Here is a 22,500-nt window from a genome sequence, read left to right on the forward strand (position 1 = left end):
GGCCCTCTCCAAGTTATACAAACAATTAGACAACATGCATGAAGGCTGGCACCAAATGTAACCTAGTTGATGGGCCCTCTCCAAGTTATACAAACAATTAGACAACATGCATGAAGGCTGGCACCAAATGTAACCTAGTTGATGGGCCCTCTCCAAGTTATACAAACAATTAGACAACATGCATGAAGGCTGGCACCAAATGTAACCTAGTTGATGGGCCCTCTCCAAGTTATACAAACAATTAGACAACATGCATGAAGGCTGGCACCAAATGTAACCTAGTTGATGGGCCCTCTCCAAGTTATACAAACAATTAGACAACATGCATGAAGGCTTGCACCAAATCTAAACTAGTTGATGGGCCCTCTCCAAGTTATACAAACAATTAGACAACATGCATGAAGGCTGGCACCAAATGTAACCTAGTTGATGGGCCCTCTCCAAGTTATACAAACAATTAGACAACATGCATTAAGGCTGGCACCAAATGTAACCTAGTTGATGGGCCCTCTCTAAGTTATACAAACAATTAGACAACATGCATGAAGGCTGGCACCAAATGTAACCTAGTTGATGGGCCCTCTCCAAGTTATACAAACAATTAGACAACATGCATGAAGGCTGGCACCAAATGTAACCTAGTTGATGGGCCCTCTCCAAGTTATACAAACAATTAGACAACATGCATGAAGGCTGGCACCAAATGTAACCTAGTTGATGGGCCCTCTCCAAGTTATACAAACAATTAGACAACATGCATGAAGGCTGGCACCAAATGTAACCTAGTTGATGGGCCCTCTCCAAGTTATACAAACAATTAGACAACATGCATGAAGGCTGGCACCAAATGTAACCTAGTTGATGGGCCCTCTCCAAGTTATACAAACAGTTAGACAACATGCATGAAGGCTGGTACCAAATGTTTCCTAATTCTGTGAATTAGCAGGGTTTATATTATATTGTAAAATGGCATTACAGCGAATGCCGTTTCGATGACACATAAAGAGTAAAGTGCTCAAACAGCGAAGCTCCGGGTTACCAATTAATTTCCTAGGGAAAAAATTGGTATACCAACAAGACAAAACACACCAGTTAAAACATTTTAAAATGGGTGGCTTTGCCTCCCATACCCCCCAATGTGGGGGGCTGTACCCATGACACCCCATCTAACTAAATATACCAACTCCCAGATCGCACCACTGTGGGGTAAAGGGAAATGTCACTGCTCAGGCCAAGTGATTTTTTTTTCCTCGATGTTTGAGCATTTCGCTCTTTATGTGTCATCGAAACGGCATTCACTGTCATGCAGTATATTTCTTGTCTGCTTCCTTAATTACAACCATTTCACAACAGCCATTTAGTTTCATACTTCTGTATTTCTTAAAGGAACATGTAGTAATTAGGCAGTATTCATTTGTGCACCATACTGACAATATCACATCTGTACTTTGTCACACTTAGGTTCATAAGTTCACAGGTTTATTGGTAAATACTAGGCTAGCTGCACTTGTGGGGCATTTTAAGCCTAGTCATTTTCCCTCAAACTAAGAGCAGGCTGTTAGTCCTGGTACTCATGGAATGAGATTTGAAACTAATATTTAAGGTTATGTAAGTTAGTTTATCATGTAAACCCTTATATATCCATATAAGATCAGTCCTAATGAGTCTATAGTAAGACGAGTAAAGATTAAAATTCCTCAAGTGCTCTACAAACTTCATGCCCTTCAGCAATGATATATATTTTCTAAGACAGTTTAGATTGCACTCAGATTGTTTTATATCACATTATATGGGCAGACTCCATCCTAGTTCACAGGTACATTCTAGGCTATCGGCCCTAGGGCCTATATAAGCCTATCCAAAAAGGTACCCTGGCGTTTGCTACTGAAGAAAATTATTTTCCTGTGCCTCTGTTGAGCAGAGCCACAGAGGTGATCCCAAAGGTGAATTTCCTATTTCCCATCCAGTCATCAAGATTTTTCTTGAAGAGTGCTAATGAGGAGCTTTGTTTGATATAGATAGGTAGTTTGTTCCAGAGTATGGGAAGTCTCTGGGACAGAAATCTATCCCTCCAGCATATTCTGTTTATTGTGGTGACAAGGTTTAGGTCCCCTAGAGTGTGTAGCTTGGAGGGATTGGGATTTCTTTAAATGGAGCATGTTCCACAGCTCTGGGTTTGACATAGCTTCATATGTTAGGCAAAGATCGCCTCTGAGTAAGCGATATGCGATGGAGTAAAGCTGGAGTTTTTTGAGACAGTCTGTGTAGGGCATCTGTCTGAGACCAGTAATCCTCTTTGTGAGATATTTCTGCGGCCTTTCCAGTTCGTGTAGATGTCTTGTGAGGTACATACCAAAAGAGGCATTGTACTCTATAATGGGTCTAATGAGTGACAAGTAGAGAGGAACAATGACCTCTTTTTTCCTGGATGAGAAACCTTTTATGATGTGTGCCACGTAGAAGGATTTCCTGACTACTGTGGCGATGTGGTTATCAAAGGAGAGACTACTGTCCACCTGTGTCCCAAGGTCTCTTATCCCACTTTCGGTGTTAAGTAGACTACCACCTATGTTTGGCTATATAAGTGCATCTCTTACAGGTTGTAGTGCTGGGTGGTAGGAAGAGAGGGTTGTCTGTATACATGAGACAATTGCTGCATTGCCACAAGATGCCTAGATTCATCAGGTAGACATGAGAAAACACCGGGAGCTGACCTATAGACATGCCTGGATAGGTGCTTATTTATTAAGTACTAAAAACTGTTTTCCTCTAGACAAGTGAGGAAAGTTGAGTGCTGTAGTAATTTGTAGCCTATTTAGTGCTTACAACGAGTTCTGAACAAGTGTTAAGCTCAAATAAACTGATTTGAGTGCTAAAACTAAAAAATTGGCTAGCTCTAAGGGAAAATCTGAAGAGGAGACTTTATGTCACCAGGAATAGTTTAACCCTAGCTAAGAATATTTTAGAATGGGTCTTACATGATCTTACACAAAGGAAGTCGCACAGTTAAATATCTAAAAGCAAATGTTCATAATCCCTAACATGTTCCTGTCTCTTCCTTTACATGCCCAACCCAGCTAAATTCCTCTGATATCATAACACAGAGCTCAATATAGCGATTAATTATTTACATTATTTGATTTCCTAATACACAGAGACATTCATTCTTTCCATTTGCTATATGAGGTATTTCACACTTTTTACAAGTTAAGAAAACTGTTTCCATTACTCCATATTTGAATGTCATTTAAACAACTCTGTAGGAGTTTTTGATTGAAGGAAAATGTTACTGAACAGGCTATTTTGAAGTCATTAGCAAATTTCACTAAACTGCAGTGATTACCTACTGGTAGGGTAGTCAAGCAGATGTGAAAAAGATGAGGGCCCAAGACTAAACCTGTGTATTGACTGAAAAATCTTTTACTTTGTTGAACTGCTGAACTCCTATCTTTAACAATACTGAAACCCATGTAATAATGTAATTATTAAAACCCCATTTTGAAAATGCATATATTATTGAAAATGAGATAAGAGTCAAATGCCCTAGACATGTCAGGAAAAAGAGATCCACAGGAAATCTAAAGTAAATGCATTTTTTACAACAGGGTAATAAGATATCAAATTCATTGTACAATATGTCTCCCTAGTAAACCCGTGTTGGTTAATATCAAATTATGGGCTTAACTTGTTTTTGTCTATTAGTTAGAGCAGAACATCCTCAACTGTCTTTTTCCTATAAGCAAATTAGGTGTAAACTGATAATGCTTATCAGTAGAAATCTCACTGCCTCCCTTGTACTCAGGAATCATGGAGGTATTTTTTCCAGGCAAGTCCAGAGATAAGTGCATCTTGAAATAGATTAGTCAATACAGAAATTAATTGGTGTTTGATATGTCACATGTGTAGTCCGTGTATACCTTCAGCACCAGCAACAGCATCTTTTCAGATTTTATTTAAAATGAGCATTACAATGATCTCAGAAATGTTAGGAAAGATTCCAATGGAACTTTAAATAATTGTTCTTTATTCTCAGTGAGCAGATTTGTTATGATTTTTACAAACAATTGAATCAAAGCAGTCTGCAACTTCTTTAAGACTTGGTACTTTTCTATCATTTATGTTGAACATAATACTTGATTTTTTTTTTTTGTCAATAGTAAGTTTGCTATGTTAAATGTATATGTTCTTTTGAATTCATAGGTTCATAGGTTCATAGGTTCATACTTAGTGTTTCTTAAAACAGGAACATTGTGTTAAACCCACCCATAACCCTAGCTGAAAGAAATATATCCATTTTATTCCACTATCTTCTTTTCTTTGTTGATAATGTTATTAGATTTGTCTTCCATCAAGGTTGGTTGTTTCTTGGTTTACAAGATGATATATTACCCAGTAGTACATAATAACTTTCTAGATCTAATTATTTAGAATAGACTAGCATCATTGTTTCAACTTTTCTTGTATTTGTATAAGTTTTCTGGGTAGAACACTAATCTCTACAGACATTTTTCAAAAAACACATGAGAATGCTCTCTGGTTAACTGACTTGTTCAAAGTCACAGATTTAGGCAGTGAAGGCTGAGAGAGTGGAGCACCAGACAACAGGAAGTAGCTCATTAACAGCTCCTTAATCCTCTGCACCAACTTCCTTACCATGAAGTGGTAGAAACATTCTTAATTCCAATCAGCATTGAAACACAACTTACTAAAATTTCTGAGTGCTGTACAAATTTAGTTATAGCTTGCCTACAAGTATTTTGGTACAGAGAGATAAAGCCATGACTATAGCCCAGCGAACATGGGTTCTGTTAGTGGTTCAGGCAACTGAGGCACACTGGTATGGGAGGATAGGTGTGCCTATCCTTTGTAAGGGAGGGCACACACTTGCATGTACCTCACTGTTAATCCCTGGTTGAGGCTGGGGATACAAAAGGGTTGTCATCCTATGCTATAATAGATAGGACTATTGGTTGAGTACTTGCAGAAGTAGGGCAGTACACTAACACACATATCCAATTGCATGTCCAGTCCCATAAAATGCAAGTGTGTGTGTGTGTGTGTGTGTGTGTGTGTGTGTGTGTGTGTGTGTGTGTATGTGAGAGAGTGAGAGAGTGAGAAGAAGGGCTGGAGAAAGTAGGACATAGCAAAAAACATTTCTGGCAGCAAGTCCATAATTCCTCCCCGGTCCTTGATTCAGGGATGGGTAGACCTGGGAAAGGCAGGTCCTGCAGACTCAGTAAACAATGAGAGGATCTGCAGGAGGAGCCAACAAACCAGAAGAAGAAAGAAACAAACAAAAAATTACCTCAACTACTTTTTCTGAGATACTTGTCTAAGTATATTTTATAGTTGGTGTATTTATCTGCTCTAATGTAACTTATGCAAAAGTGATGTTTTAAAGCCTTTGGTATATTCAGATAAAAAGATACATAGATGTGTTAACTAACATTAAAAATTGAAAATGAACGTGTTATGTTTGTGCTTAAAAACACAACCTAAGTAAAGCCTCCAACCATACTTAAAAACATGCTGCCCAGCATGTTGCTAGAATATGTCACATGAATAAAATAATAAAATTATAACATTGAAATGGTAGATATAACTTCTAGCTGCACAAATCTATAAGTATGTATCTGTAAAATTCAGTAATTTTCGATTATATAAGATATTGATGTGTGATTTGTTTTCAAAATGGTAAAGGCAGTGCATACATACAATAGAGCTACTATAATTATTTGACAAGCAACACACTGGCAGTAAATTACATAAGTAAAACAACTTTTTGAAGCAAAATGCCTACCAAAATTGTGTGACAAATTGTTAAACTTCACCTTTTGCAGTACAAGCCCCTCTGCATTCATCCATTGTTTATGTAGACTAACTCCATGATCAACAAATTATACAGTTAAGAAAGAACCCCTAGAAAGTGTGAAAGATATCTCACATAACTGCAGTCCTTCAGAAGAGCTGTTGCATGTTAAAACTCTATGTGACTTGTACATTCAGTAGGTTGGGATTGGGATGATTGCATTCATCCAATCAGCATTCACTGCATGGAAGATTGCTTATTTAAAACTGTATCTGTACTTAGCTGGCATTGCATTAAAGCAAAGGAGATAGATAGCTAGATAGATAGATAGATAGATAGATAGATAGATAGATAGATAGATAGATAGATAGACATGCAGACAGATAGATAGATAGATAGATAGATAGATAGATAGATAGATAGATAGATAGATAGATAGATAGTGACATTTTCCCCTTCTGAAAATATGACACCATGAAATATTCCTACTATATCAAGGGTAAATGTGATCTTACAAGTTCATATTAAGCTGCATGTAAGTTCTTAAGACTGGAAAACTTTTCATAAGTACAATGTGTAACTGTGTATTTAGGTATACATTATGGAAATGTTCATTAGGGAATTAAAACGGATGTATGGGGGAATCAAATGCAGGCTTGGACAAACAATTCAATAAGAAAACTTAGCAAAACTGCTTCATTGATGGTATATGTTCTTGATGGGTGAAATACTTTTTTCAGAGCACATTATACCATATATACTAAGAACATTTATGTGTTGAGTTGGCATTATACAGCTTTCATAAATTATGCACTTTTCTCCAAAAGGTAATAATTTGAGTCAGTAGAAAGATGTTCTTATACTCAAATATAGACTAAAATGAAATGGGACATTTAACTTTAAGATAAAAATGTGTACACCTCTTTATACCTGAGCATCAAAAACTAAATGCAGTCGGTATCTCAATCTCATGTTAGAGGTACTATGAGTTTTGCCTCCAAGTTTCAAACTACTTCTGATAACAAGTTATTCAGGTCACAATAATCACATGCAGATGACAAATGAATCAAGTAAAATAATTCTGTTTTTAATATATCATTTTCTATAATTTTAAATGTGATGAAAATATAAAATTTTACAAAACAAAAATGTAAAAAATTAAACTAGTGTAGGTGGGGGGCAAGCCCCCGCTGCACCCCCTACACCCCCGCTACTTAAATATACCAACTCCGAGATCGCACTGCATTGAAGTAAACAGAAATCTCCACGTATGGAGATTTCCATTTCCATTTTCGATGTTTTGTGCTTTTGGTGTATTCGTGTAGAGAATATCATATATCACATAAAGTAGACCCATTTTTAACAATATGTTATAGATAACTGTTGAAGTTTGTCTATGAAAAGTTCAAGACAGTATATGGAAGTGAATCTTCTAACCAACTTTCAACAGACTGAACACATCCTCAAAAAATTATTCTGAGATGCAAAGGAAAATTGTGACAAATTGATATTGTATGCAGGTGATTACATTAGCCACACATATTTCTAATCATATCTGATGGTGACATTATCATTTTTCTTTTTCGTGGCTATATTTCAGAAAATGACATGGTGTGCTATGAATCCATTTTGTAGATATATATATTTCTACACAGGAACTAGAAATAACCCCCTGCTGTTCAGTAGCTCAATATTAGGGGTATAATCACCAGAAAATGGTTACCATGGGCCTGATTCCAAAAGAATTGCTCTCAGTTAAGCCTGCATTGATTCTAAGACCTGATCTCAGTGTTTAAGTGATTTACTTTGGTCTAAGGCCTATCTATAAACAAACTTACACTTGTGGCCTGATTCCAAAACACCTGCTTTTAGCCAGCTCTCAGTTTACATGGTCACATATATTGAGAGCAACTCTTTTGGAATTGGTCCCTATATACTTTCTAATGTGTGTACATAACCAAATCCTATTTAACCACATTTAAAACACAGATAATCAACTGAATTCCAAATATTTGAAATATAGGTATAATTTAAAATAGCATCCAAAGCAATAATAAAAAAGTAAAACCAAAATAATTATCAACACCTTACAAACCTGCATATAAAATAAAACTAAACCTGACAATTTCAGAATGAGAAAAGAAGACACCTTCCTGTTCTTATCACAGAATTAACATTGCATAAATGAATAGAAACAAGAAATTAAATTAACTGAAATAAATTAATCATACCTAAAAAATGATAATAGCAAAAGATGAAAAAATATTTATGCTGGAAAATAAAAGGAATGAACAAAGAAAACATTTATTCTTAATATATTGTTTTCTTGAAAAAATGCAAAGAATACAGAAAACTGCTTAGAATCCTATGCAAAGAACTAAATGAACTACTCATGGAATTTATTTTTAAATTAAAAAAACAAGCCATATGTCATTTATTTTCTTCATAAATACAACAGAAGTATATTCCCTGCAACATTATCAAAGTTTAAGAAATAGCAGTATTTGTAGAAACAAAATCTTTCACCAAAAAGCATAAAGTAACAATATTTTAATTAGTAAAGCTATACTATCAACTAAAATAGATTTAAACCAACTGGATTCTCTTCATCTTTAGGAATCTGTAAACTAGCATCATTAATAAACATCTGAATCCTAAAATGTCAAATGGGGAGCTCTTCAACTTTGCCAAATTGCAACTGGAAAAAATGAACAAATTGCTTTTGGGGTTGCTATGGTTGTGTTCTGCCTCATGGCTCCAGGATGAACATCAATTCAAAATTTACATCTGTAGACAGTCTCTTTAGATCTGCATGATCTTCAAATGTGTAGTTGGTTTTAAGGTTCATAGCTTAGTAATAGGCTAACTGCCCTTACAGGCCATTTTAAGCCTCACCAATTACCTCACGTGAGAATTAAACCCAGCACCTTGTGTCTTTAAGGTAAACACCTTAACCATTATGCCAACCCTCCCACCCCATCTGGGATTTCTTGAGGCGCCCACTTTCTTGTTACCACCCAAAAAACATGGTGGCTAACTGACTGTTCCAAACTATATTTACTACTTTTGTCTCTGTTGTTGCACATTTGGTCACTGCTAAAGTGGATTGAGGTACCAGTTCACTTACCAAATCAACAAACAGAACAAACCAATAACTTGAACTAGAAGAGAAGACCAGTAAAATCTTGAACATACTACACTCAGATGAATCCTGAAGCTGACCCTATAACGCCATGTGCAAAAAATTGTTTTGTTTTTAAAGACATTTTTTTTCCAGATGAAAAATCATGATGCTGCTTTATCATAGGACCGAGTATTAAATATGTGCCAAACAAATCCAGATCTCTATAGTCCATAAATATGACAGCAAGTCAGAAGACACTACGATACATAATAAATGCTATAAAGAAAATATCTCCCTGACTGTTTTGGTATAAAAAAAAAAATCATTCCACTTATTAAGTATGTTTAGAAAAACTGCTAGGTACCTTAGCAGCTCTGCTATATGGCATTTAAGTTTCTGAATGCAAATGTGTATTTTAATTGTCGGGCTTTCTTTATTAAGTGACTACTGGAAAAATGCCCAAACTCTAAAATTCCTGAAGGTGATAACCATCATTCGGGATCACTCTAAAATGTACAAAACAAGCATACACACATCTCTCTCTCTCTCTCTATATATATATATATATATATATATATATATATACAGAGAGAGAGAGAGAGAAGTGGATTTGTTTCTTTGTTTGTAGCGGTGAGATATAAAGTGGCCCAATGACCTCTGTGACTACACTTGCCCTATATAATTACAGGAGCTACAACAAATTTACTTTTCTGACTTAGCGTAATGTTTAAATTGTCATCAGAGATTAATTTAGATCATTATTCATGTTGTCACTTTTATCACGACAATTTATTTTGTAATCCTATATTATGTCCTTTTTGACATATTTCATTATAACTGCATTTACAGCAATTAAAAGTGAAATAATTAGAGCTGCACTAGGTGTATATTTGTTGGTAATAAAAAAAAAAAAACAATAGATGATCCAAGGCTCTGTTGGATGGTTTATTAAAACTGTAAACAGTCACATGACTTATTACACTTAAGGCCTCCACATTTTTCAATGTCCAATACTTCAGCTTTTCAGAATAGGCATTTACTTATTTGGGACCTTTAATTCTTAACAAGTCATCTGCTTTAATCTGCTTAGTTTTATGTGACAAGATTGTTTTAAATTTCTTGAATAAAGTATGGTGAAACCTGAAAGATTTTAGTGTGTGACTTGCATGTTTTGTCATTCATAATTTTAATAAACCTTCAATGTGGTTTTGAATCTCCTTTTTTGGATTGTTTTAGAATTATACTAATTTACCCACTGAGTTTGTTTTGATTTCTGCATTGTTTTACAACTGTGAAGATCTTTGACATCTTTTTATCAAATTGTGACCCAGCTTGCAGCCATCAGCAGGCCTGGCTGTAAGTAAACCATTTTCAAATTTCATATCTGAGAAAAATAATCCAAAAAGAAATTGTCCCGGTACCAATCCCTGTGGAGCAGCAGTGCAAAATGTGGCCAGGTTAGACAGGTTACCACAATCTTTATTTGTTGTAAACTGATACTTAAGGAATGTTTAAAGTGAAGTACCTCATCAAGTTTTGTTATCAATATTCAGGCATACTAATAATAATAAATAATCTACCAGCATTATGAGCAGATATTCACAGAGGAGCATTTTTAATATTGCAGAAGAAGAGGCCATTCGATGATGATTTCCTTATATACACAAAATGTTGATGGATACATTGTATCATTGTAAGAACATCTGTGGATTCATTTTTCAGCTTAAAGTATAATTGCCGTGTTCTGTAGCAAGTGTAAATGGCAAACCCTTGACACTGAGTACAGCCCTCTTTCCATATAGAGTACCAAAGTACACAGGTTGTCATGCAAAAAGTGGATTACTTTTGCATTTTATTTTTTCAGTAAGTACAGCCCCCTGAAAATTTTATTGGAGCTAAAACCTCCTACCATGAGATCATAAAAGACTAAACTCATATATTACTAAAATGAATGTAGTGCCTACTGTATTCCCATGCTAATTACATTAGTAGCAGTTTCTTGCTTCATACAGAGGATAGTTATCAACTACGTCTGGCAAGTAGAAAACTTCACATTGAAAATGAATGCGTTATAATGTAGTAGTGAAACCACAATGTAAGTAAGAAGCTGTTCTGCTAAAGAATAAGTTGTTGTAAGCTTACCCAGAATACTTTTCAGTTATATGTAGATCATCATGCAGTATCTGCTGTGGCATAATTTTCTGCAGGTGGATGTAAAGAAAACGCTGAGTGAACAGTAAAACTGAAAATTCAAACAACATACTGCAATCTTTGTTTTTCTTCTCTTGTTTTCATGTAACTATTTTTCTTTGTTGGAGCTTTTCTCCTTGGGTCTCCACTGAAAATGGGCCCCAAGCCCAGTTGGACCAACCCGGTTAACAAATGTCAATAAATAAAAAGTAAATAAATATGTTGCAAAATCACATGCAGCTTTAATATGAGCATAGCGAGGAATGAAATTAACTGTAAAACCAAGATGCTTCAGAACATGTGTTTAATGGTATCTTGTAAGATAATTTCCTTTCTGACTGCCATATTCAACTGCTTCACCCTAGGTGCTAGTTCCTTTTGTTACACTTGTAATAATGGAATAGTAATTGTTCCTACTGTAAAAAAAACAAATGCATAACGTTTCCACTAGGGAAATAGTCACATATGATATTTTATGTTTTTTGCTGCTTTATTAACCTTTCAGATTTCCCATCCATATGATCTAACTTATGCTGTCTTAACTGACTGTGTGTCTTCCATGGCCAAATTTCTCAGTTACAAGGTTTATATTTCTCCTAACAATATAAATACAGAAGTTTTTTTATATCACAGGGGTTTGATTCTGGTTTTGGGATTTTGCAAATCTGTCAGAAAAGCAGACTTCTGCCATAGCACCATTATTCAAGAACATGGGATATTTAAAAGACCATTTAAATGAATCTGCAGCTAGCTGCTGAGCTTTCTGACTAAACATAAACATTAAGGTGGTAAAGATGTTAGTAGGTGAACAACTATATACTCTATTTGAAACTTACCAGCCTTTTTATGTGTCTCTTCACAGTGATATACATTTTGCCCAAATCACATACTTAAAACTCATACATTATAATCTCTTTTTATCCCTACAGGATCCAGCAATGCAGTTCTTGAAAGAGGAGATTATGAAACACTTCAGAGACATTCTTCTCATTTTTTTACTGCTAGAAGGTATGTGAGTTCTCATTTATTCACATGACCTATGAAAAAATCATTTTTAAATGATGAAAAGCTAGCAATGGGAGGAATTCTGCACTGAAAACATATTCATTGCACGTGTCCTGAGGGAGAGCATTAAGCATCAGCTCTTGGACACTTATATTTTTGTATAACATCCCTCTTTTTTCAAATAATTGCAGTATAACTGTTTCAGCAGCCTGGGCAAGCTCTGGTAATCATTTCTGTAACAACATTATGTGTGACTTGTTCTGCACAGCACCATAGGAGGATGATTAGCAGGACTTATTCTAACCCCTGGCCTTATCATACCTCTTAAATAATATGGTTGCCACTTTCTTATTATTTTATACTTGCAGTGCCATGTAACCTGTCAATAGTGAGTGAGATGTATCATAACAGTTCTGTTCTAAAGCCCTTTAGCAACATAGAAGAGCAGACAGAAATTGTTATTAATATAACAATGTTTTTGATTTCTGTGGTATGTTTTAGTTTTTGAGTAGCATTATTTGCTTTGGTACAGTGTGAAGGTGTGTAGTTTACCTGAAGACTGGGCTAGGCTGATAGTTTTCCTGTCTCTCTTATATTACAGCAATAATGTGTACTCATTATTCTGTCAGCAGAATATAGTTTGATAACAGATGACCATCTGTTTTAATCAGCAGAGATATTTCAGGTATTGAAGTCATAAAATTGTTGATATGTGAGAATAAATGGGGCAAGCTGTGCCAGTCACCTTTCAGGGCATATAAATATAAATGAAAATAATTGTAACCTAATACAACTGCTAGTGACAATCAGTATTAAACTTGACAACATTATTTTAGGGAACAGTGGCTGAATCATACAAATTCTACTTCTGAAATGTACCATGCCTATAAGGAGGACAGTTTAAATCAAAACTCTGAAGTTAGCCCTGAAAACAAGTATTTGTATATATAGCATCTCAGTTTGATCACTGAGGTAGTGTTTATGCCAAGTAAGTCAAAATGGATTGTATAAGGGTTTTGTACACAATCATTAGTCAGATTAGGAGTACAGGAACAACCTGAAGGTATTCAGGGAGTAAAGTTAATATCAATTTTATCTACACTGGAGATTAATACAAAGAAGACAGATGCATGACTGCACACTTTTGTTATTAAAGGTGAGCTGCTTGTATCTTCCATTTAAAATATTCACATCTGATACTGTGCCTTGGATAAAAACTTTTACTCTCATTGCAGTCTTGGTATTAAAACTTTCAGTGAAGGCTAGTTGAAGTTTATTTCGGCACAGACTATACTAATGAATTCACAGACAGTGCATACTTTTATGTTTTGAGTATCAAGTTATATAAATTCTTTCATAGCAGAAAGTGTCTGGATAGTTATATGTATAAGGTGATGTGCAAATGCTTGAAGCTACTTATTTGCTAAGCAGTGGCAGGTAACATAATTACAATTGTAGTAATGAAATACTTCTAACAGAATTGTAATTACTTCTTCCAGGGTGCTACTCACTGATATAATAACATTTTGATGGCTGGAAAACTGTTATCATAAACAGAACTGTTTTCACTCTGTTGGAGTGATCTGTTATTACTTGATGTAGATGACTTAAGAAATCTTTATCATTTTGCTTTTTTACACTTTAACCATTAACTTGTTGCCGTGCTGTTCTATAAGCAAAGGAAAAATAAAATACCCAAGTTAATGCCCCACAAGATACTTGATTGTGTGGCATGTCTTAACTTTACAAATCTGAAGGTTTAAAGGGCATTTATTAAGAAGAATGCTTTCTTTTGATAAAAGCTCCTAGTTCTTGTTTTTTTAATAGTCTGGTTAATGGCCATATTCAAATAAATTATCATTAGGTAAGGAACTTGCATGTTCCCAATCAGTCCATTGAAAGTACTGTGAGGAAACTGTTTTCATGAACAAATACTACATTTTTTTCTTTCTTTTTTTTTTTTTTTTTTATAGAATGCTGCTTTCATTTCTAGAGACTTTCTGACTTCATTCATTACACCATTTAATGTGAAGATACCTTATTTAACAGGCAAAACATCTTTTCATTGAGTAGCACTGTCTATGTCATGCATCTAAGTGCAAGCAGGCTTTGCCAGTCTTTTTAAAAGTATATTTAACTGCACGTTTTAGGCAATACTAAGCCCTCTTCTTATTCAGGTACAGGTGCATGACTTGACCTTATCAGCTTCTCTCATACTTTGAAATTTTGTAGATGTTAGCACCTTAGTCAAATCTACTGTCATCTCTTAGCAAGTCCATCATCTGGCTGACTGTCTGCAATGCAGGCAACATGCCCAGACTGTGTACCTTTGCCATATCAGTTTCTCCATATACTTTTCTCCGTACTTTGAGTCCATCAATGTTGTTGACTACTTAAGGCCTGCAGTGCCTCAAGTAATCTGCATACAGCACCATTCATGCTCTAGCACTGAGACATTTGATCTCAGGCTGCCCCACTGCTGGCATTATAGGTGACCAGCACGGCCCCTTTCCTTTGGTGGTCTTAACATCTTAGTAGCCTCAATATTAACAATTGTGAAATTGGTTATTAAAAACTTTGAACAATGTGTGCTGGCTTAATACTCTCTCTCTCTCTCTCTCTCTCTATATATATATATATATATATATATGGGTTCCTTTCAGAATCTCGAACTTCGGAAATCTCAAAATTCATTTGGTCGAGATCATATGATCGAGGTTTCAGAATCTCAAAATTCTGAATGGAGATCTGCATACAGCACAGAATGGAAGATTTCCCTTTTCATTGTAGTGTGATCTCAGAGTTGGTATATTTAAATAGCGGGGTGTGGGAGGTGCAGGGGGCTTGCCCCCTCATAGAAACGTTTAACCTGTTTTTTTTTTTGTTGGATTTGTTTCGGAATTTCGATATTCTGAAACATCGATCATATGGTCTTCAAGAGACAAGCTTGTCTTGGATAGAAATAGGATCTTATGAGATTATAAGGCTAATAGTCCTAGAGCGTTTTTAAGCCTAGCAATTCATGCCCTCATTTTCCCAATTATCAAGACTAGAATGGCTTTGGTATATGCCTGTGTCTTAAAGCATCTACAAGCTGCCTCTGTCCATAAGGGACTCGGGAAACAAGCCAGGATGACTGCGATTTCTCATCCACTGATCCAAATTGCATTTGAATAGGCGTAGGGAAGAGCTGTGCTTCACATGAATGGAGAGTCTGTTACAGTGAAGGCATAATCTCTGAGATATATACCTGTCCCGTCAACGTGTTCTGTTTATGTCACACAGGGAAGGCATAATCTCTGAGATATATACCTGTCCCGTCAACGTGTTCTGTTTATGTCACACAGGGAAGGCATAATCTCTGAGATATATACCTGTCCCGTCAACGTGTTCTGTTTATGTCACAAAATTTAGATCTTTAGATTGGGTAATTCTACTGCTGTTTGTTTTGTGAATGTATACCAGATCCATCAGGGCTGGCTCATTAAATGCCTTGTACGTCATACAGCACTCCTCAATAGTCTGTAGGAGACCAAGTACAGGGGCAGGACTTTAAGGTAGTCCTCATAGGATATGTTATTTACACTCTGTTTTCTTTTAGTGAGGAATGTCCATGGCTGCTCCTGCCATTGCTACTGCCTGGTCATGTACATACCAAAGGGTGCGTTGTACTCAATTATTGGTCTGAGGAGAGCTAAGTATACTGACACAGTGATTTCCTTTGATTTGGATACCATGCTCTTTCTTATAAGCTGTGCCATGTAGAAGGATTTTTTTCTCCACCATGGACGCATGGTAATCAATGCTATTGTCAGCTTGAGTTCCTAAGTTCTTTACTACTAGGTCTTCTCCTGTGGGACTGTTATCAGTGTTGTAATTTGCAGGTGTGCATGTTTTCCCAAATAGTATAATTACGCATTGTTTTCACTGAGTTTTAAGCTATGGCTCTGGCACCAGTTATTTGTCAGTATCAGACCCTCCTGGGGCGTCATACCTCTCAACTGTCTAGATTTTTGCCTCAAATTTTTCTTCTCTTCTTCATAAAATTTGTAGATTTCTGGCAAATTATTGAAGTTTGAAGTCACTAAATAATACTAAATAATGACAGACATCTGAGTTTCAGACTTCATATCCTTAAGGAAATGCATAATAATTCCAGACCTGTTATAACAGAAACTTTCTAAGCTTATAGGAACAGTTTTTAAAATCTGTCTGTTTTTGGGTCTTTGTTCCCCCCATTGTTTCTGGCTTTGTCCAGATTTCCTGCACTGAGAGGTAGAGAGGTATGTGAAGGATATCTAAATCTTAGGGGGACTCAGTGAGTGCACCATCTTGCAGTTGTCAGCAAATTTGGTCAATCAAAGGCCATCTACAACTGCCTTGACATCAGAACAGGAGAGGTCCCAGGAGTGAGTCCTGTGGGACTTCACTAGTAATAGTCTTCTTGGTGGAGATGGATTCCCTCACCCTAACTTCATGTGCCCTATCCATCAACCATTTGGCTATCGATGGGGTGACATAAGGATTTATGCCTAATTTTGTGAGTTTGTTTATAATACCTGAGTGAAGTATTGTACCAATTGTTTTTGCCAAGTTGAGATAGACAGTATGCACTATTTTGCTATCACCCATGGTTCCAGTGACCTATTTGAAGAAGTCCACAAGGTTTAATAGGCAAGAACTGCCCTTGATTAAACCAAACTTACATGAGTGCAGTGTTTGAAGATTTCCAATGTCTTTGTTTATCAGGTCCTCTATAATTCTTTTCATGGCCTTGCATATAAGATTAGTCAAACTTACGGGTCTGTAGTTCCCTGGGCCTGTTGAGGGTCCCTTTGTGTAGAGGGGTGAAAGTTGCAGTCCTCCATTCTCTGGGGATAAAGCCTGTCAGGAGGCTTTGGTTAAATAGAGATTCCCATGGGCCTGACAGGTTGTGTTTCAAGCTATTTAGGAGGCATCTGGTGATATCAGGACCTATTGAGGCAGTGTTTTTTGCTTTGGAGAGTGTGGTGAGTACCTGCCCTTTAGTAATAGCTGGAGGAGAAATAGTAAACTGTGTTTCTGGTGGAGGGAGTCAGGAACTGGAGGTGATGGTGGGTGTGAAACTGCAGCTAAATTTATTGGCAGCAAATTTTCTATATTCTCCAGTTTGCTATAGGGAGCTCCATTTCTATTAATTCAACACACTGTTAAAAACTGCCTTATGGTTATCCTTAGCCCGAGGGCTTTTTTGGCTCAAAGTTGGCCTAAATGGACTTGATTAGTTTCCTGAGCTGTTGAGACTGATGAAGAATGTTTTGTCTGTCTGGTATAGCTATTAGCATTTTTTCAACTGGATTTTCTTTCTTTCTTTTTTTGTACAACCTATATACTGGGTGTACACCAAGGGTGCTTGTTTTTGGAGTTTGTCCTAAGTTTATTTCGGCTTAGTACTACTGTTTCCATCCACTTATTTATATGCTTGTATAGAGTTTCCATAAATATTTCCGCATAGGCCACATTGTTCTCTTGGTTTAGGGGGGGGTGGAAATTAACTATGCCATCACTTAATAGGAGGTAATATTAGCCTTAAAAAACTTCTTAAATGTTCTAGTGTTTTCTGGGAGTTCTGGCTTAATATTTATTTCAAGGGTGACTGCTTTGTGATCTGAATTGACCAGTGAGGATGTGGGGGGGGGGGACATTCCCTCATATTTGGGAGCATCATATCAGGATATTTGTACTGCTAGTAGGTGTGCAGACTAGCTGTTCCGGGGTGCTTGCATTGGCAAAATTCAGGAATCTTTGATCATGCACATTGCATGTATCCCAGTTTATGATGGGATAGTTATAATCACCAATGAAATATGGTGTTGGGCTGAGTGATGAGTGACTCCATTACATTTAAGTATGTCTTGTGGTTATCCTCAGTCATAGACAGGGATCTATAGCTAGCAAGGATATGATATGGGACTTTACCTAATGTTAGTTGGACATAGAGTAGCTCAAACCTGTCACATTGGTTGACCAATCTTGAGGTATGCTCACTTTTTATGTAGATTGATACACCTCCACCTCTTGTCCATTCTTGTGAAGTCGCTGATCTAAATGCTTGGAAGACATCATACCCTTGTACTGCCAGAGTGCCTTACATGGCTATAAACCATGCCTCAGTAACTGCCCAGATGTTAATACTTTCCAGGGTGAGGAGCACTCCAGGGAGTGGAGTTTCTTGTTGAGGCTCCTAACACTGTTTATCAGATTGACAATGCCTAAAAAGGCACTACAAGGGTGGATAATGTTTTGGCCAGTATCCAAAATCCTAGTGGGGACAGATACAGACCATCCCTGGCAAAGCAGTGAGGTCTGTTGATCATGTCCTCCCAAGCCAACAATTATTGGACTCCCTTAAAATTACACCAGTGACTACGCAATTTGTAAGGTCAGGTATCTCCTGTTTATGTTGTGGTATCATCCTCTGATAAGGAAGAATGTGGCTCAGTGGCTCAGTGATAGGATCATACCTGCTTAGGACACATCATCTGAATTCTGTATCAAGTTGCTTTTCATATAGTCTAGGGAGGTGCATCTCAGATAACTAACAAGCTTATGGACTATGGCAATTACATTAGAAGGCTGCTAGGAGGTATTTTGTTTTAAATGGGAACAGTTTACTCAAAAGAGTAGCTTAATTGAAGAATGGAAATAAAACTAAAAACAGGTTCTATGTTTGGTTTTTCCTCATTAATCATCATGTAGGTGTGATCACAGATGATGAATAGGGTAGTGAAAATGGGGAAACAGAAACTCTTCCAGTTTTAGGGGAAAAAAAACACAGATTGTATTGTCAGCACATACATGCCTCTAAGTTACAAACCAGCACCACAGTACATGCAAAGCTGAAAGCAGCAAAATAGATGCCATATGAGATGACCTAAGGTGAGGTATCATACATGGTATGAGATAAGCTATCACGTAACATGAGGGAAAATAATGCATTGTACAATATGCTTGATTATACAGTTGCATAATAAGGCACAAAAAACACATAAAAGTATGTATGTCCAGATCTAACTCTAAATAAATCCAGTAGAAAATACATATGAAGTATGTAGATGATGGAAGGAGAATGTCTGTCTGCACTAGGGATCCTGTTACACAAGTATTTGCTACTATGTTGAGTATATTCATATAACTGTACTGCTTTTGCCATAAGTAATTTTTCTGCAGTAATTACAGTAATGATATTGTGGCAGGTAGTGTACCCTTCATGTCCAGAATAGATAAGATACACTGTAGGACAACTAAAGCAAACATAACTCTACATGTGAAATGGGTGTCCAATGAGGCAGAGGCAGAATTTGAATAAATAACATCAAATCCCATGTGGGGGCTAATAGGTTTCTTGGAGACCACAAATTAATAATCCCCTCTAAGAACTGTTTCAAAGTTACCTGAGAATTTATAGGTGAGTTTGCAGTTATTCAACAAAAAACTGCATGCAGTTGTCCTTTAATGGAACAGTAGGCCAGGTTAGAATTGCATAAAGCAGGAAGTTGCTACACTATCTGGGGTTCTGACTGGAAACAGTATCTATTTATTATTATCACACCAGGAAGAAAATGTGGCCCAGTTAGGCAGCTATTACTCCCTAGTGGCAAACCATTTAGTGTTTCTCAAAATATACAACATTTTGGCAGAAAAATAGTAGCTGTGCATTATCAGCCTGAGATTCTCTAACCTATTGGATTGAGTGTCTTCAAGTTCATTTGCAAAATGTTTCCTTCATTTTTTTGTAAACAACGTGATGTAAAGAGGTTTTGTCATTTGTTGATCCACTCACACCTGTTTCTAAAAGATTGGCAATGTTGACTTTGCCAACATGGACCTTCTAGGAGATTTACATTCATGTCTTTTCAACTTCAAAGGCAGTCTCGGGATTAGAGATTTTGGAATGAAAGGATACATTAGATTTTGCTTCTGTCTGATAGAAAAAAAAAACATCGAATAACAAAACAATGGAGACTTCTTTTTCAAATGAAAAGTAGATAGAGCCACTCTTTAATTACCACATCTTCAGATTATTTTGAGCCTGGTGTTTTTCTCAGTGAAAACTTGTGAGAGTTTTAAATTTCTCTCCTTATAATGTCTCCCAGCTTGCTTTATTGACATGGAATGCAAATGGTCTGAAGAGGCAAGTTCACATGGTCTTCCTGCTTCTAATGTATTATGTCTGACCATGTTGAGTGGATAAGAATGGGTGCACCTCCATCAATAAGTACGTAACATCAGTTTTGTATTGTGTGACGATGTATAACATCACATCACCAACAATCACTTGATGGCAGTTAGTGCTAAATGAATGCTCAGCATTTTCTTGATACTGAACTCTTGGTTCTTCTGAACTAGGAGAAAGAAAAGTTTCTCATCTGGGAGTCAAGGAACCAGGGGATTTTTATGTTGACAACTAGCTACTTCTGTTTTCATGCAAACTCTTTTAGCACAGTTGGAAGTTGTGGAGTTAAAGACTTTTTAGGTATATAGTAGAATGAAAGAAGAGAGGGAGAAAAAGCTACGCTGATCAAAGTCAGGAGGGATATTACAAAAGACTGAGAAAAAAACAGGTGTAGAAAATGAGCACTTTGCTTTAGTCTTCACAAAGGATAGGCTGCCCTGTTTAGAGTGAGACAAGGCAGAATGGAGAGAAATGAAAGAGACAGATACCAGAAGGAGGCTCAGATGAAGCCAGTTGCTTTAAAGGAGGAAAGATCACTGGTACCACATGGATCTCTATCCAGAATCCTAGAAAATCTGGCCAGCATGTTGGCAGACTCTCTTATAGCAATCTCCAACAAATCGCAAGTCAGTTCAGAAGTGTCTGTGAGCTATGAAATCACTGTACAAGGAAAGAATTAGGGAAAAAAATCCATGGAATTACAGTCAATTTGGTTTAAAACAGTGGTAGGAAAACTCGTGGAAAAGGACCATGAATGGCAAGTTGTAATGAACTACCTTGTAACCGCTGAAGGTGACATGTGAATGGTAACAAACAACGTAACGTAAAAATATCCAAATATCACCACCACAACATAAAATAAAGCAAGTCTGTTTAATAAAATCCATGAATTCACACACAAACACAAACTATCTAGTTGAAATTCTAAAAATCCCTTTGCATACAATAAGCGATTTTGGCTTTGCTATCTTCAGATCGTAAATCATTAGGGATAACTTTTTCATTAATAAATCTCTAATAACCAATAGAATATCTGAATTGCATCATTGCCCTCTCTTAGAGCCTATTAGCAGCTTCCCAATCAAAGGACGAAGATAGATACACACCTTAATTGCAATCAATCACAGGGCGCCTGCCTTTTAAGATTGGTCTTAGCAGAACTACAGCATTCAAGCCCGGAGGTCTATCTGCTCATAGATTTATTATCCACTTGACCTCACTTTTCTCCATATGATTCCTAATGTCTCCCTTCTTCATCCCTTCAAAAATACACTCAATCACTAAAAAATTAAAACAGTGCGTCGGAAACTCTATTATATGGCTAGCAAGTGCATTTTTGGGATCCTTGTTTCATATGTCCCTTAAATGTCTTAAAATTCTATTTTTAAAAAGTTGATCAGTTTTACCAATGCAGTATGCTGGACAGTGTAAAAAGGTAGCTAAATACACGACATGCTGTGTGTTACAGTTTGCGTGGCATGGAAAAGTATACGCCAAACCTGAGTTAGGTTGTTTGAAATACTTACTTGTATCAATAACATGACATGTGGCACATTTCCCACATCTGAAAGTCCCTTTCTTATTGCTTAAAGTTTCCTTTGGACAGCCATCTTTTGAACATAACAATCTCTTTAAGTTCTTTTTATTCTTAAAAGTAAACATTGGTCTTTCTCCTGCTATATCACATACTTTCTCATCTTGCATTAGTACTGGCCAAAATTTTCTGATTATATCACATGCTTGTGTGCAATCACTGGAATAGGTTAGAACAAAACTAACCTTATCATTCATAGAGAAGTTCGTTCCTTTCTTGCCAGTTCTATTTCTTGAAAAATTGTCACTACAGTACGGTTTCCCTTTGCTCTTTCTAAGGTCACATAACTTTTCTGAATCCAGTAGAGTATCCTCTATGGTATAGCCTCTATTCACCAAAGAGTTTTGTAAATTGTCCTTCTCTTTTTCAAAATCTGTATCATTCATACATAGTCTGGAAGTTCTTGTCATTTCATTCTCCATAATATTTTTGGTGACATGTCTCGGATGCATGCTACTTTGGAATAAGTAGTGATTTCTCCATGTATTCTTTCGATATATTAATGTTTCTATTTCTTTTTTCTGGGTGAGCATTATCTTCACATCCAAAAATTCTGTACATGT

At 36.5% G+C, this 22,500-nt stretch overlaps 1 protein-coding gene across 7 annotated transcripts in view; it reads left to right on the forward strand.

Moving 5' to 3' along the window:
• The window catches only part of MAG (myelin associated glycoprotein), a 2,406,588-nt gene that overhangs the window by 1,643,548 nt on the left and 740,540 nt on the right, over nt 1–22,500 (forward strand). For all 7 annotated transcript variants that reach the window (XM_044080483.1, XM_044080481.1, XM_044080485.1 and 4 more), the window contains one exon: nt 12,053–12,131. In XM_044080483.1, coding sequence (XP_043936418.1) covers nt 12,062–12,131 — 70 coding nt within the window. In that variant the 5' untranslated portion in view covers nt 12,053–12,061. The remainder of the gene's footprint in view (nt 1–12,052; nt 12,132–22,500) is intronic.

This window comes from Protopterus annectens, chromosome 8.part0 (assembly GCF_019279795.1).
Source record: "Protopterus annectens isolate FY-2018-M chromosome 8.part0, PAN1.0, whole genome shotgun sequence".
Classification (NCBI taxonomy): domain Eukaryota; kingdom Metazoa; phylum Chordata; order Ceratodontiformes; family Protopteridae; genus Protopterus; species Protopterus annectens.